The sequence below is a fragment of the Myripristis murdjan genome, chromosome 23 (assembly GCF_902150065.1).
Source record: "Myripristis murdjan chromosome 23, fMyrMur1.1, whole genome shotgun sequence".
NCBI classification, from domain to species: Eukaryota; Metazoa; Chordata; class Actinopteri; order Holocentriformes; family Holocentridae; genus Myripristis; species Myripristis murdjan.
The window spans coordinates 5136737-5153394 of record NC_044002.1 but is presented as its reverse complement, the minus strand read 5'-3'; the positions used below and the strand labels follow the sequence as shown (position 1 = coordinate 5153394).

The following is a 16658-nucleotide window of genomic DNA, read 5'->3' as shown; positions in this document are numbered from 1 at the left end:
CTCGGTGTGACGTTTTTTTTAGAGAGGCTCCAGATGGCTGAGAGACAGGTGAGCCAATTAGTGAGTCTCACTACACAGCAACATCATCACACCGGCGGAGCGCGACAGCCAAACACACACACACACACACACACACACACACACACAAAAAATACCAACATTCCACATTACTCCACTGTAGTGTTAACATTACCACCATAATGCACTAATACATTTCAATCTCTGTCACTACTTAGCCTGTCAATGCACCACCGTCAGCCAGAGTCGGTAGTTATGGATATGAAATTGATTTTACAATATGTAGTGTAATGATGTCGGGAATGATGACAAATGATGCGCTAATTTTAGCTTCCTCTTGTGGCTGCCTGGAACATACAGTGTGCCTATAGTGTGGCCCATTATGCCTGTTTTCCACGACCCAGAAAACAGGCATAATGGGCAGATTTGAATTGATTTGCTTATGTATTCATTTATTTTCAAGGAGCCAAAAATATTTCAGCGAGCTCGGCTGATGTTCATTATAATTCTAATGAAGTCGAAATCTTCACAAAGGAGGAGAGAGCAGGGGGAAGACGGCAAGTCTAAACACAACAACAACAAGCTCTTCTCTATCTCCCTCTATCCCTCCCTCTCTGTCTCACTTTATTTCTTTCATTCTGTTTCAAACACCACAGGCAACTACTGAATAGCTGAATACTAGACGTGGAAAATGCGGCGCGGCTTTCACCGGTAATGAGCCGTCGGCCGTCACACACTCCCTTGTACACACGGAAACACACGCACACACACACACACACACCTGACCCCACACACTCTTCCCCTCCCACCTTCTATAGAACAACAGTGGCTTTCCCTCTCAGCGCCTGCACACACACACACACACACACACAATCATGCGCTTATATATGCATACAGTGCAAGGTATGCACTTATACAGTGCTGACTGTTTGGATGGGTTTTGTTTATTTCTGTATTTTTCTTTTTGTTAAGAGATAATTGACGAGCCACGAGGGCTGCTTTCCCACCTAATGGAAGGGGACAAATTAATCTCCCTGTGCTAATGTCTGCAAATGGAATAGGACCACTCTCGCCATCTCCATTCTCAACCAGCCTGGCTCTGCGTGTCTGTGTGCGTGTGTGTGCGTGTGTGTGTGTGTGTTAGGTGTAGACCAATATATTGCTTTGCCGATATTGCCCTCTTAAAAAAAATTAAAAATCAAAAGTAGTTCTGTCAGCGTCTTCCGCTTGTGATACGACAGATATGATGCAGTTTGTGTGCCTGCATATTGTTTCAATATTGTATTGCATCAGTACTACAGTTGATCAAAACAGTCAAAGCAATGTGTATTGTTGAAATTGTTTCCAAATAAGACTATATTATGACACTTTAGGGCCATCACTTCTAAATTTTTCTACTTGGTTTCTGAGAGATCAAAATTTTCTGTCGGTTCAGTTTAATGGCCAGTGGCGCTAAAAACTACACTACCCATGAGCCTCAGCAAGTGTTGCTATGGTGAAGGAGCTAACTAAAGCCACAGAATGTATTCAAAGATATGCAGTATCATATTGTATTGTATTCCAGATGGTGATTGCAATCAGCAACAAGATGCTGCGCAATAGTTGTTGAAATGATTGAGGAGTGTCTGTATAAAGTTGACTCAAAGCCACATAGCTCAACTTCACACGTGCCGGCGACAGATTTTGCAGCTCTGTGATTGGCTGTTTCTTGAGGCAGTGCACTGTGGAACCGATAGTTGACTTACCTCCTAATGTGTTTTAGGTACAGACTTGCCTTTTTGACTTTTTTTTTTTTTTTAAATTAACCTGCATCAGTGCAATGCTTATGTTTTTTATTTATTTTTTTTTTTACTGATGATCCAACCAGGAGAGTCGCATGTCCATCAAATGGGCCATCACATCACATTTGGGGAAAATGAATGGGATCTCTTACTTCCATAACCCTGGCCAGCGAATATAACCCCGCCAACTTCTCAACTCTGTTCCACTCAGGCATGCATGAATACATTTTCTCACTGAATTTGAATAGAGTGGAAGTATGTGTGTAACTATGTCTATATCTACGGTATATACAGTGGTCCCTCGTTAATCGCGGGAGTTACGTTCTAAAAATAACCGGCAATAGGCAAAATCCGCAAAGTAGTCAGCTTTATTTTTTTACAATTAATATAGATGTTTTAAGGCTGTAAAACCCCTCACTACACACTTTATACACTTTTCTCAGACAGGCATTAACATTTTCTCACTTTTCTCTCTTGTTTAAACTCTCAAAGTTCAAACCTTCGTAGAAAAATAAGTCCAGTAAAAAAAAAAGCATGCAAAATTGCACTAAAAAAACTGCGAGGCCGCGAAAGGTGAACTGCGTTATAGCGAGGGACAACTGTAGACAGAAACAGTACAAGAAATGGAGTTCAATTGCTAGAGTCCATTGCTTGTTATGTATTTTTTAAGTGGCTTTAGAGTATGGTTGGTGTGTGGCAAACATCTTACAGTTTCAGTTCTGTTTCTTTGAATGTTTTGCGCATGAAAAGGTCGAATTTTGTCGGATATAATCTGCTCCAATCCAAAGTGTCAGCGCTGGCCTTCAGCATCCCACGTCAGTCAAACATGCAACCTGGGTTTCCGTGGCTGAATGTTTGTACACGTACACAGCGTGGTGTGCCGTGGAACGTGGTGGGAGGCCGGGTGAATGTCATCCTATTTTCCCATCTTAATAGCCCATGATCCCGCAGCCGTTCCCCCTTAAGCCTCTTCCCATGGATGACCTCCAGGGAAGATTGTGTTGCTGCTGTTGGAGTACAGAGGAGTTGATTACGCCGCGGCGCCGGGGCTTTTGTTCTAGGCATATGCCCGTCCTTGGCTTTCGGAGAGAGAGTTAGAGCGAGAACAGAAAGACAGAGAAAAGAGATAGAAGAAGAAGAAGAAGGAGAGGAGTTTATCTCTCCCTTGGGGTCTTGCATCCTTTCATTCCAGATTGTCTCGGTGACCTTCTGGCCCCACCCGGTTCATCCCGACCCCCGGCTGCCTCGCTTGTTTACCTTCCCATAATGACATTGTCAATGGCAACAATACGTCCGCTTATCGTGAGGCGTCGGCCGACACAATGGATGAATGGCGGCGTAATGGAAAAGGCGAATTCGTCCTGTTGTCATCTCCAAGTCTTTGGAGGCGCTCTCCTCCTTGGCTGCGTGTGCCGGTGAAAGATAAGATTAATTCTTCATATCCTGGGCTGATTGCGGAATCTTGTATCTAATGCAATTTTTATTTCTCACCCCCTCCGCTCCTCACCCCTTTTCCCTTTTCTTTCAAACTGCAGAGTCAAGCATTTTTTTTCTCTCTCTCTCTCTCTCTCTCTCTCTCTCTCTTTGGGGAAAAAAAATCTAAATAATTTATCTGTGTTTTGGTGCATTTTTCCCCCTCGTGCTCAGAGAGGGAGAGAGCGAGAGATAGAGAGAGAAATGGAATGGAGACAGACAGGAGGAAAGGCAGATGAGAGAGGGTTTTTTTTTTTGAATGAGATGAGCATGAGTAGAATGCTGAGGAGAATAAGAGGAGGGCATAAGGGATGGCGGGATGGGGGGCGGCGGCGAGGAGGAGTGCGGATGTGAACCCTCGCTCGACTCTCGGCTGGAGAGCGGCCTAAGGAGATAAAAAAAAGGCAGAGAGAGAAAGAAAGAGAGAGAGAATGAGAGAGAGAGAGGAGCCTGCAGACTTTGGTAATCCCTCTTTTATTAATGGGAAGCCAAGCTCAGCAGAATGTGGGCTCACAGACATAACAGAGCTGCCCACCGACCGACTGTCTTTAGGCCTCTCTCTCTCTCCCTCCCTCTCTCTCTCTCTCTCTCTCTGACATGCAAATCTGCTTCACTGGCATGACTGGCCAAGTCCCACCCTGCCCATTGCCAAACCAGTAGATAGCCGGTCAATTAAAGTACCATTCAGCCATTTAGCCCGGCCGGGTCCGGGGTGCATGCAGGGGAAGATATGAGTTGAGCTTCCGTCTTTTGATCCTGGTCGGGTCCTCGCTTTGGTTTTGGCACAAAAAAAAAGCAATCCTGCGTCCTCAGCGAGCCCCGCACGTTACCATGACAACCTCCTTACATCACTCACTGCCCCCCGTGTAGCCAATGGGCATTGACCTTTCGCTGTCAGAGCGCGTTAGGGAGCGAGAGACGCAGAGAGACACAGAGAGAGAGAGAGAGAGAGGCGAGGGGGGGGAGAGAGGAGGGAAGCAGGCACTCGCTGGAAAAAAAAAACATACACAAATAGGTCATTAAATTGTAAACACAATTTAAAAGAGAGCAGGGCAGCTCGGTCTGAGCCGTGGCCCCAAGTTACTGCGATGTCAGTTTGAGCGCGTGTGTTTTCTCTGAGCGGCGAGAGGACCAAAACAAGATGCTCTTATGCGAAAAGGCATGTTGTCACAGGGTTGAGTCGGGTAGAGGGTGTGTGTGTGTGTGTGTGTGTTAGGGTGAGCAGGCAGGGGGGGTTGGGTGTGTATGAAACATAAAATGCAATTAAAGCTGCAAGCAGCGTTGGACGGGCCCTCGCCCACCCGTGCACGTCGGGGACGGCGCGCGTGTCGAAGCGCAGACAATTCGTCCGTTTGTTCCAGTTTTACGGGTATTTTTCGGTGCTTTTATTGTGAAAGAGTTTTGGGCTTTTATTTTGAAAGGCCGCGGAAGTTCTAGCGTGTGACCGACAGGACTACTGGCAGCTGCTGCATGATCACAACAAAATGCAGGCACACACACTCACTCACTCACTCACTCACTCACACAAACACACACACACACACACACACACACACATACGCACGTGCACGTGCACACACACACACACACACACACACACACACACACACACACACACACGACGCCAACAAAAAACCCACTGGTAGTATATTCGCTGCTGGTGCCCATCTGGCCACTAGCAGCGCCCCTCCAGCAGATGGCGCCCTTAGCTGTCCTAGTGTGTGACTGACTTGAGTACTGGCAGCTGTGGCATGATCACACCAAAATGCAGGCAGACAGAGAAATCCTCGTTCAATCTAATGGAGAAATCCAGAAAACCCACCCCTGTTTGAGGTGTCACAGCTCGGTCACCGTTTAAGTGACAGACTTGATTCAAAGTTTAAACGAGTCACGAGACTCGGATCTATAAATCTCCCATTTACATGATTTTGCTATCTTTTACCGTTTTGAAGTTATGGCAGTTTTAGTTTGAGAGTGTTTTCTGCTCCCTCTGAGCTCTTACAATGGGTGTGTATTGCGCATTCCTGAGGCAGCTAGAGTGAGTCACATGTCCAGGCAGAGTGCAGAGCAGAGCACACCAGAGTCAAAAACGTTTGAAAACTGTTCACAGCTCCCACAAACTTGGTCCAATCCACATCAAAACTACATATTTTTGTAGGAATTTTCGTCCTCTTTCCATCTGCATAGTTTTCAAAGCCGTCAGACTTTTACTTTAGACTCCAGGGGCTTAATTAGTGCCAAAAGTCAGCCTCTTCACACCAAAGTCCATGGAAAAAAACGAGGTGTTGGTTTTGGCCACTCCGACTTTGAGGGCTTATAAAATCCAAACGAATCGAGTAATGACGGAGTTTTTAGCAACTTTTGTTCAGCACTGTGTCCTCTGTCATCTGTTAAATTTTCAAGCCGCTGACACTTACGGCCTGGGAGGAGATAGATTTTTTTCAAAGCGGAATTTTGGGCGAGAACGTGATGTTCAAACGCAAATTGCGGACTTCCTGTTGATTTTAGGTCGGGGGTGTCAGCGCGTGAATTGTAGGGCTTGATGAGACCTACATTGCGGCAGTGGTTTGGTCTTTCTAGCGCATTCCTGTGGGCGACAGCGGCTGCCTTTGTGTGCCTAGGTGGCGCTACCGAGCCCATTTCTGCACTTAGGGGGTCCGTTTGTCCATTTTATCAAATTTTTCACCAGACCTGGCCAGCGTGCCAAATTTGGTGAGTTTTTGAGCATGTTTAGGGGGTCAAATTAAGGCCTAATGACACGTAATAATAGGAAAAAAAAACGAAGGAAAAACAATAGGGCTTCGCGCTGTTCCAGCGCTCGGGCCCTAAAAAATGGCAATCTATCCAGGCTAGATTTGGCATATAGGGATGTCTGGTCAACGCCAAGCCCACCGCACACACACACACACACACACACACACACACACACCCGTCCCACCCATTCACCCAGTCCCCCTCCCACTTCTGTCAACCCCAGACGCTGCCATATGTCCTCTGTTCCTCGACCACAGCAGATCTGGACGCCTGGCTTCAGCAGCAGGCACACGGAGGCCCTCAGAGGGGCCTTGATTAGAAGCACAGTTGTAGAAATACTGATTTGTCTCTTTATTCAAAATCATCCAAGTCAGTGTCATCCACCTCTGATCTGATGGAGGTAATCCACTTTGTCTGATTGCAGTTTTTATGGTAGAATTAGTGAACGCTACACCGGCTGTGTACTAGAAGCCCTTAAGCTCAATTGACTGAAATGGGATATTCTGGTCAGATGCCATTCCACACATATACACATTTATATTTTTTTATTCCAATTCTTGTTCTCCTAAGTCTCCTTCTTTTGCTGTGTTGCAGTGAGTTTTACTGTCCCAAAGTCTATATGCTGATTTAGGCTTTTCCAAACTGACAAGAATAAGATAAAAATCCTTTGGGAAACACAGAGTTTTGGTATTTTTGGCTAAATTGTCTAATTTAACCCTATAAAGCCTGAACTATGAAAGAATTGGCAAAAAATTGGCAAAATTCCATTTTTTTGAAATTGCACCCTTTATTTAGTCCTATAACAAAATATATTAAAAAAAATAATAATAAAAAATGAAAAAATATGTTATTACGCGACCTTTTTGGTGTATGATATATGATATGTAGTTGAAGTGCCAATGGTATGGTCCAGGGTGAACAGGGGAAGTGTTCAAAGGTATACAACAGTATTTTGGTCAAGTATTGATTAAACTGAAAACGAAAAACGGAATTGAAAATGTGTATCGTCTATGATACAAATGGCTTTATAGGGTTAAAGCAACACTCGAAAGCAGCTTCACATTGGCAAGCCCAAAAGGCAGTGAGAGGCAACTGAGCTGAAAAGATTTTCCTCATTCATCAGACGTCGCGTAATGCTCTGCGCTTACACTGTTAGGACAGATGTGTGGATCTCGCCATTTTTGCAGCCTAAAACTGCAAAAGCGGGTACACGTGTATTCTGTGTGCAGTCGCGTTTCATACTGGAAACCACTTATCGAAGCCTGACCCACACTAGCTAGCTGCGATTAGCCACAGACATGTTATGTCCTTTATGTCCAGCGATGTCTTGTTTGATCAGTTTTGATGGTGTTGCATCCATTGCATCATATTTCAGGCATTGCTAATACATTAGCCACACACAGCTAGCATTACAAAGTTCAGTATGGCTTCCTATGGTTTTTAGTAGCATCCACAGTTGTATTATGGCACTTGGCGGTAACTATGGTTACTGTACTCTTAACTATGCTGCCACCATGGTTTCACTATGGTAATTTATGCTAATTATCCTAACCATGTTTTTTTAGTATTTTATAATTACGCTGAGATACTATTGTAGAAAAACAGTGGTTAAACCATATTAAAACCATGGTTCACAAACCATGAGTTTAATTTCCGCCCCTCCAAAAAAACATTGTTATTATAGGGTTTTTTTGTTTGTTTTGTTTTGTTTTGCAATAGTAAACCACGCTCAGTTTTCATAAGGCAATCTCCTGTCTCGGTTTTATTTCTGAGGGGAAGACATTTTCACGAACACCGCCATGACAGCCTCCAGCTCCTCTGTGGAACATCTGAAGATTGTGGGCTCTCGTTGTAATTAACAGTAAAAACATATGATGGTTGGCTGCTCGCCTTTATTCGGATGAAAGAAGAGCAAGAGAGCGCTGATGTATGTCTGAGAGTGGCGGTCAATTTTATGGTCCATTTTGTGGTCGCATGTCCCATTTTTGGTTGATATAGTCGCCATGTGTCAATATTTGCAGCGCCGCTCGCTGCCATCAGTTTTGGCTGAGATGCAGTGCAGTGAGGGGACGATTCGATTTGAATGGAGAACAACAGAGGCGGAAATCAGTAATTAAGTTTGAAGTTAGCAAAAGAGTCTGCTGCATTTTAATGCACAGTGGATAATTTTGGATTTCAATTGTTGTTGTTTTTCAGTGAAATGCAGGTGTTTTGTGAAGACAGACGATTTTGCCCTGTATGCCAAACATTCTAATGAAGCTCACGTACAATCCATAATTTTAACTATCCCCCACCCGCCAGCTAGCCGCACACTCACACGAGCAAGCACACACTCACAGTGCACAGACGGGCATAGACATACACAAACACACACGCAGGCATACACACACACACACACACACACATACAGCACACACACACACAAACACACAATATGCACTAATGAAGCTGTTCTCTCCTCTCTTTTTTCGTTCCTGGCTCAGTGAAACATGCATAAATCATAATAAACAGAGAGATGAATTTTTAATCAGCAGCTCCCTGCCTGTGTCTTCAGCCCCAGCTTCCTACAGGGAGGAGAGGCTGTGATGTGCCAGGTATATGGAGCTGGATCTGGCAGGGCCTCCTCTGGGAGAGCTACTCGCTGAGACATGCCTGTCTGGGCTGCCTCTTCCTGGGCATGATCCGCTGGACGGGGCCCTCTCTCTGGAGACCAGGCCAGGCTGGCTCCTCCCTGCGCTCCATACGTGTGGATAGCATGGCTTACGCTAGGAAAACGGTGATTTGGAGAAGCCTTGTTATCGCTTTAAATAATAAAAAGTCAGCTATGACAGCCATTGTTTATGGGTGCAAATTAATCATATTTAAAAAGCACGATTTTACTCCTTAAAAGATCCCACCCAGCAAACATTTTGTTGAGGTTGGATGCTGCAACGTTGAAAATCTGTGTAAATATAGCGCCAAAATCAAAGTGGAGACAATATTTACAGTCATTCATAGCTGCTAGCTGTTTTGTTTTATAGATAGATCTTACTGATGCAGTTGAAATCAGTTTCCAAAGTTGTGCTGATATAATTTTTTCTCCCATGCCGCATTATCATATGAAAATTCAGGGCTCCTTCGGGTTTCTGCAGAGCTTGGCCACCTTCTCCATCAGACGCTCGCTGGCCGTCATATATCTTCATCTAACTCCCATCCGTTTGATGCTCCTTAATATGTTAAACGCCGTGGATTTCTCTCATAACGGTTCATGGCAGCCTTAAATGATGGCCCAGCTGAGTTCAGGTGACTTCCCCATCCCCTCCGTCTCCGCTTGTGCATCCTAAAGGCTGGGCTCGTCCGCGTTTGTGCTGTGCCAAAGCGGAGATGTGTAATAAATGTGAATAGTGGGCATCCTGGCATGGCGCCGCGCTGGGCCCGGCCAGGCCCGGCAGCCATGCAGGCAGGCAGGCAGGCAGGCAGGCCAAAGCTGGACTGGGCTAGGCTGTTCCAAAGCTGTAGTATTAGACTCAAATAGGCCCACAACACAACAACATGAGCTGAGCTGTCACAGGGGATTACTTCAGCTAGGCAAGCCAGCGGGGTCTCTACTGCTCTGCCGCTCTACCAGAGAGAGACAGAGAGAGAGAGAGAGAGAGATGGGGAGGAGGGGGAGAGGTGTGGGGGGGTAGAAAGGGGAGGAGGGAGAGAGGGAGGGAGGGAGCGCTTGTTTCTGTGTGAAAGAAAAAGGGAACAACGGCAGAGGCTGAGAGGAACAAGGCAGGAGACGGGGAAGCAAAGGGAGGCAGCTTGTTGAAAACGACTATAAAAAGCAACGGCAGCAGGGGGGAGAAAAAAGCAGGAAGACGAAAGAGGGGAGAGAAAGGAAAACAGGAGAAGAAGAGTGAGAGAGCAAGAGACAGGCAAAGAAAGAGACAGACAGAGAAAGAGAGAGTGAGAGAGAGAGAGAGAGTAGCCACTAGCCGGATAAGGTGTGTTTGTTTGAGCACTCATGTTGGAGCACTCGTCCGAGCTGGGCTTTGTGGGGAGTGTGTGTGTCGACGCCATATGCTGCCCCCCTTCCGCAAGCCCCAGCGCAGGATCCATGAGGGCCGACGAGCTGCTGCTGAGGTACACACACACACACACACACACACACACACATACGGACACCCATTTTTCCGACCCAGATGCTGCCTCCATCCCTCGTGGGTATTGTTCCACGTCCAAACCAAGGTGTGCTGCTGCGCTGCTGTGTTGTTGCAGGATGTGTTTTGTAGCAACAAGGCGTGTGAACATCTCTCTCTTTTTTTTTTTTCTTTTTTTTTTTTTTTTGTGTTGTTGTTGTGTTTTGGTTTTTGGTCAGGGGGGTGTGAGGGGTGTGTGTGTATGTCTGTGGAGCGAGTAAAATACAGATGCTGGCTTATTCCTCCATTTGAGGGGATTTGAGCAGGACGTCTGGGATGGTTGCTCCTAACAGGTTTCACTGCACTCTCACTCTCTTGCCCTCTCTCTCTCTCTCTTTATCTCGCTTTGTCTGTCTCTCTCCATCTCCCTCTCTCCCTCTCTGAGTCAGTGTGTTGTTGTTCAATGGCGGGAGATTTCTCCCTGCTTTCCTGCTACTGTTTGTCCACTCAAGCGGAACATCTGATGCTTGTACTTCTCTTCTCTCTCTCTCTCTCTCTCTCATCCTTTCTTCCCCTCTCTCCAGCCTTCCTCCCATCCTGTGTTAGAGTTGTGTCTGCATCTGGGACGAGCAGCTGCAAAATGGTTAAGCACCACAGAGTAGGGTTAGACCTCAGTACGTGGCCGATGCCCTTTCATTAAAAATCATCCAGTCAGTGTCTTCCACCCCTGATTGTCTGATTACATGTTAACTGCAGAATTGATCAATACCACACTAGTTGTCTATGGGAAATTGCTATAAAAACACATTTTTATTCTTATGATTATTCTAGGTTTTCAATTTTGGTATCCCATTATGGCCTGAATGTTGTTTCAGAGGCTTTTCCACCGCAGAAAATAATGGAATTGTGTTGACGCCGAAAAAAAATGAAAGACGTTGAACACCAGCAAAATATAGCCTCGATCCAAAAAAAAAAAAAAAAACGTAGGTGTCTACATCAGTGTTCAAAAATCCATTTTGGTCAAACCCTTGTGTCCAATAAATCAAAAGTAAAGACATTTGAGAGGATCCAGTGCGATTTGATAAATGGCACTCGCTGTTAGGAAGAACAGCAGATCGCCGGGACAGACTCCATATGAGGATTATGGGCAGCCATCTGACCAAAACAGGATTTGACATTTTCCCAATCAGTTAACAGAGTCTGAGTTTCTGGTTGCTTTTTTTTTTTTTTTTTTTTTTGGGCTCTGTCGTGTTGCCTCTGCCGTCGGCCATTGCTTAAGGCGAACAAGAGCGGTGAAAGAAAGGGAAAGATGGGAAGGAGGCGCCGGAAACATGTCTGCTCTTGTACCGTACATTTGGAGCTGGTGAGAGTGACGGGGAAGGAGAAGAGAAGGAGGAGGAGGAGGAGGAGGAGAGGGGCAGCAGGGAGGGGGGGGGAGCGTGGCAGGAGGGCAGCATGAAAGCATCCCGGCTCCGACAATGAGGCCGCCAAACAATACAAGCCGCCCCGCTCTTCTCCTCCTTCCTCCTCGTCCTCCTTTTACCTTTTATGTTTACCACTAGCCCCTCGATCCCACTTTCCCATTTCCAGGCTCCCGTTCCTGACCAAAATTCACAATGAGACCCCATTTCGCTTATCATTCCATATTCGCTCGAACTTCCCCTCCCATTTCAATAAAAGATTGAGACAAGCATCCACCACACGCACCTGATCATGAAAAACAGTCGTGCTGAGGTTGAGTTGTTTTGCGGCGAGTCAACATATTTCATTGATGTTTGCAGGTAGTAATTTATTGCACCATAATTTACTGACTGAATCCGTTGAACGCTTCATTGGGTGACAAATGAAACTGCTTTTGAGGCGTGCACTTCATTTGCAATTTCCCAATGAAAAAAATATTTATTTGGAGCGGTTTCGGCGTCGAGCGCCGGGCGGCGGGCGCCGAGCGGGGAATACTGACGACGCCTTCCGGGGGGCGCGGGTCGTGCGCGGGACGATAAGGCGGGCCGGGGCGAAACGGCTCGCGGAGCAGGGCGGCCCGCGTTAGCCGTGCAGCGGTGTCCAAATAATTCCTCTGTGTGAGTGGAGCAGCAGCAGTGCGGCGTTTGTGCAAAGAAGGGAAGTATGCAAGTGGGATAATCAGGGCATTTTCTCATGTGAGGGTTAAACTGGTCTCTCCCCTTACCTCCCCTGGGCATTTTGGCAGTTAAACCACCCGCTACCACACCTACACACACACACACACACACACACACACACACACACACACACACACACACACACACACACACAGAGAAAGTGTGCCTATCTAATGGTGTGGAGGATATTATCCTCCTATTAGAGATATGGCTGTTGGTTTAGAGCCACCGCTTCTCCCTCTCATTACCCCAGATGGGTCAGGGCAATGGACGTTAAAACGGTCCCGTCCCGTCCACCCCCACCCCCCAACACACACTCCCTCTCCACCACCACCACCCCCCGCCCCATCCGGCCCTCATGAATCTGCTAAACCAGCCGACGCGGGCCGGCCTGGCGCGACGAATGGAGCGCACCTCGTCTCCACTACGCCGATTTAATCTGCCGAGCACCTTTTCAATCAAAGGGTGTCAGGCAGGGCCGCTCTCGACACGACTCTAATACAATGCATGGACACACACGTATCGGATGGGACGCGCCGGGGCGCATTGGCAAACACTCGCACACAGACACACCACACACACACACACACACGCTCACTCACACAGATCAATACTTACGAGTGCAATCATACAGGTGACAATGAGCATAGGTTTATTGGCACTGAGTGACGCCCACTGTCATCACCTCCAACACACAATTAAAGGAGGTGGGGATGGGTAAGGTGTGTGTGTGTGTGGGGGGGGGGTGCAGAAGGAAGAGGGTGCACGTGCGAAAGGGAAGGAAGTGAACAGAGCATGGGAGCTTGCAGGTACATGAAATGTGTGAATATGTGCGTGAAATGAATTGAAATGGGTGTGAGAGTGCATCTATTTGCGGGGGGATGTGCATACGCCTCCCTTTGTGAGCGCGAGTGCGTGTAAGTGCCCGAGTGTGTGTGTTTGTGCGCAAGTTTGAGTGTGTGTGAGCGCATCTCCCCGTGGCTTCCATTGTGTTCGCGGGTGTTGTGTTGCATTCTTCCCCGTGTTTTCCTCCGTCTGTGTGTGTGCATGCGTGCACGTGCGCTCATCTACGTGTGTCTGTGTCTGTGTGTGTGTGTGAGTGAATATGTGTGTGTGTATGTGTGTGTGTGTGCCAGTTGTTATCAGAATGACACCATCCTGCTCTCTCTCCTGCAGCCCCAGAGGATCAGTGGAGCTGCACCAGTTTCAAATGAAAATAAATGAGAGGCAGTGACCGCTACTGCCTGGGTCCCACTTTAATGAGGAAAAGGAGCAGAGAGGGAGGTAGGAGGGGGAGGGAGGGTGGAGTGTGAAAGAGAGCGAGGGGGGGGGAGTGAGGGAGGGAGTGGGTGGGGTGGGGGCAGAGGAGGGGGGGCTGGCGAAGGCAGGGGGGAAATTGGAAAGTGAGGGAATCACACAGAGAGATTGGTCAGAGTTGGCGATGAAGGGGCAGAGAGAGACGAATGGAAGGAGAGAAAAGGGGCTGGGATGGTTTGGCGGGGGGGGTGTAATGAATGGAGGGCCCCCTTTCTGTCACCGACACGATGGCCAATTACAGTTGGAGCGCACTCCGATGCACTGCAGCTGGACCGCGCTGTGTTTTGGGCGGCCGACAATATCCCTCCTCCTGCGTCTCCCCCGTCCTCCATTTCCATAGAGCGGGAGGAGAAATCACTCTGCGCTATGCAGGCAGGGGTGAAGAGAGGACTGAAACATCCTATTCAAGTACAAGTGCTGTTACCCGGCTCAAATTTTGGCTTAAGTAGAGGTGAAATTACCAATGTGAAAATCTGAGTAAAAGTTTAAAAAAAAAAAAAAAAATAGCCTGTAAAAGTAAAAGGAAAAAGTGAAAGTAAAACTTTTCAGAAAAGTGTACATCAGTGTTTTCCATGTGGTCCTAAAAGCATGGGTTCAAACTAGATTCTTTTAATTGGGAAAAAAAAATTACAAAATGAAGCACGTGAAAAGACGTGGGACCAGATTTCTGCCGTGGTCACTGCAGATGGCTCGGCAACTGGCCAATTTATAATGATCCAGTTATTTCACCTTTTGCAATGCTGACAAAATTTATATCATTTAATGGATGTGATTCAGAATGAGCAAAGTACAATATTTCTGCAGAAATATAACTGACTAAAAGTGAAGTTGCTGACTTAAAGTGCACAAAAAGCAGTGACTGCGGCAGAACTTCATTCAACATTTTGCACATTATAAGTTATCACTGAACATCCCCTATACTTTCAGGTACACCTGCATTTTACAGCTCACGTCATTCATGTCATGTTAAACCTCCAAAACACTCCACTTTTTGAGGAATGTCATTTTTTTTTTAAAGCTGTTAAGTCATCAGATGTTTCCACACTGGCGGCCCTAAATGACAGTAAATGGTTTGAACACGGCTTTTTCTACAGGACTGCTGTTTTTTGGTCTCATCTTTCCCGTGGTGTCATATGTGACGCCAGAATTTCATCTGGGCCAACAGAGTCGATCTGCAGGGTTTCAGTTACTTGACTTTCTCTGCTTTAACTTCAGTTCAGGTTTGCCGCGGTCTCATGTGGGCTGAGAAAATCCTACAACCCTTTGCCTGATTAAACTCCTCCACAACACCATTGGACGAACTCAAAAACACACAGCAGTCAAGCCGAAAACAAGGCAAGTTTTTGAAAAGTTGCACATTTTTGGAGAAGCAAAGGTTTTTACCCAAACTTCAATGAGGATCATGTTGTCGAGCCCAGACCATTAAAACTGGCAGACAGCAGCTCAGTATAGCCACGAGGCCTCTTCAGGGGCACAGGGCACTGTGTGTGTGTGTGTGTGTGTGTGTGTGTGTGTGTCTACATGTATTTGTATCTGCTCGTCTGTTAGGGTACGACTGTTTTCGAAGGTCAGTACTGATGGTGTTGGATTTAAGCTGCTGATAGTTGACATTCAGTAGCATATAATTAAATCTGGCCCATTTGATGCCAAAAAATTACAAGTTTTCAGCATTTCCGTCATTATTTTATTCTTGTCCGGGTATAAGCCTCTGAAACTGAATTTAGACCATCAAGAGACACTAAAACTCTCAATTTAAAAAAACAGTTTAACAAAAACAACAACAACAACAATAATAATAATACTAATAATGATAATAATAATAAGTGTTCATGCATATGTTTAATCTGGTCAAAATATCATCAGAATCAGTTCATTTTAAAAGGCTTCCCATAGACAAGCAATTCATCAATTCTACAATCAAAATGGAATCAAACAAACTGCGTCATAGCTGTCATATCAGAAATGGAGAACACTGACGGGGCAGTTTTTACTAAATAGCCGCCATCGAGTGGCTGTATAGGTGAACCGATGTCTCAGCCTCCCCCAGTGAGTCTGGGTGAATGTGTGTGTTGTGTCAGATCATGTGTGCTAAACAGGTCAGCGAGCATTTAGAGGCTGCAGCTCCACAGGTAGGGCCAGGGTCCACGTTATCTGGAACACAGTGTCCTTACCGGGGTCCGGCACGGACCAATAACAGGGAGTGATGGAGGCGAGGGAGGAGAGCAGCGGGTAAAGGAAAGCGTGAAATAGAGGAGAGAGGAGGGGTGGAAAAAAAAATATGGGAATGAGATTGAAGATTGAACAGTGAGCAGGGACATGAGAGAGAGAGAGAGAGATGGAGAGAATGTGTGTGAGAGAGAAAGAAACCCAACCACTGCATGTCCATTTGTGTTTGGTTCGGAGTTGTTTGGGGTCGCTGCATGAAAGAATAAGAACGTAGAATAGAGAACAGACCGAGATGCCTCTATCATTATTTAATCTGGGAAGTGATTTCGTCCACACACACACACACACACGTACATGCACACACACATGCACAAAGATCAAAATGTGTGTTTCCTGGCGAGCGGCGGTCGAGCGGGGAGGATGAACGGTAGCAGTCAAGGTCTGTCTGTATCGGGTTCCTCACATGTCCACTTAGGCTCAAACACAGCTGCTTGCTTCAGTGAATTATTCATGAGCCCCTCATTAAATATTCACATGTGAAAAGCCCATGCCATCAGCTACCCACAATCCTCTCCTTTGGGTCAGATGCAAACAGGAAGCAGACAAGAAAGGCTGGATGATACTTTGAGGTGTCTGTTATGCAACATGTTGTGCAAAATTCCCTCTGTTTCTTGCTCTCTGTTTTTTTTTAAATCTACGGCCGGCTATTTTGGTCTCTGTCTCTTTGTCTCTTCTCTTTTTCCTCAACACACTCCCTCGCCGCCCCAAACCGGCCCTGCCGCCACCTCCCCACACACCTCCCTCCATCCTTCGTTCTTGGTGATCGATTTGTATTGTACAGGCAGCTGAGCCCCCTCCAGCCCGGGGTGAGAAAGACGAAGGTGGCAGAAGAGATAGAAATAACTAGA

At 46.5% G+C, this 16658-nt stretch overlaps 1 protein-coding gene across 9 annotated transcripts in view; it reads left to right on the top strand.

Annotated features, from left to right (window-relative positions):
- Positions 1–16658, top strand: part of celf2 (cugbp, Elav-like family member 2) — a 188734-nt gene that overhangs the window by 53068 nt on the left and 119008 nt on the right. For 8 of the 9 annotated variants that reach the window (XM_030045562.1, XM_030045560.1, XM_030045561.1 and 5 more), the window contains exon 1: positions 9976–10133. The exons of the other annotated variant lie outside the window; for it this stretch is intronic. In XM_030045562.1, coding sequence (XP_029901422.1) covers positions 10015–10133 — 119 coding nt within the window. In that variant the 5' untranslated portion in view covers positions 9976–10014. Of the gene's footprint in view, positions 1–9975; positions 10134–16658 lie in introns of those variants that run through there. 9 annotated transcript variants of the gene reach the window in all.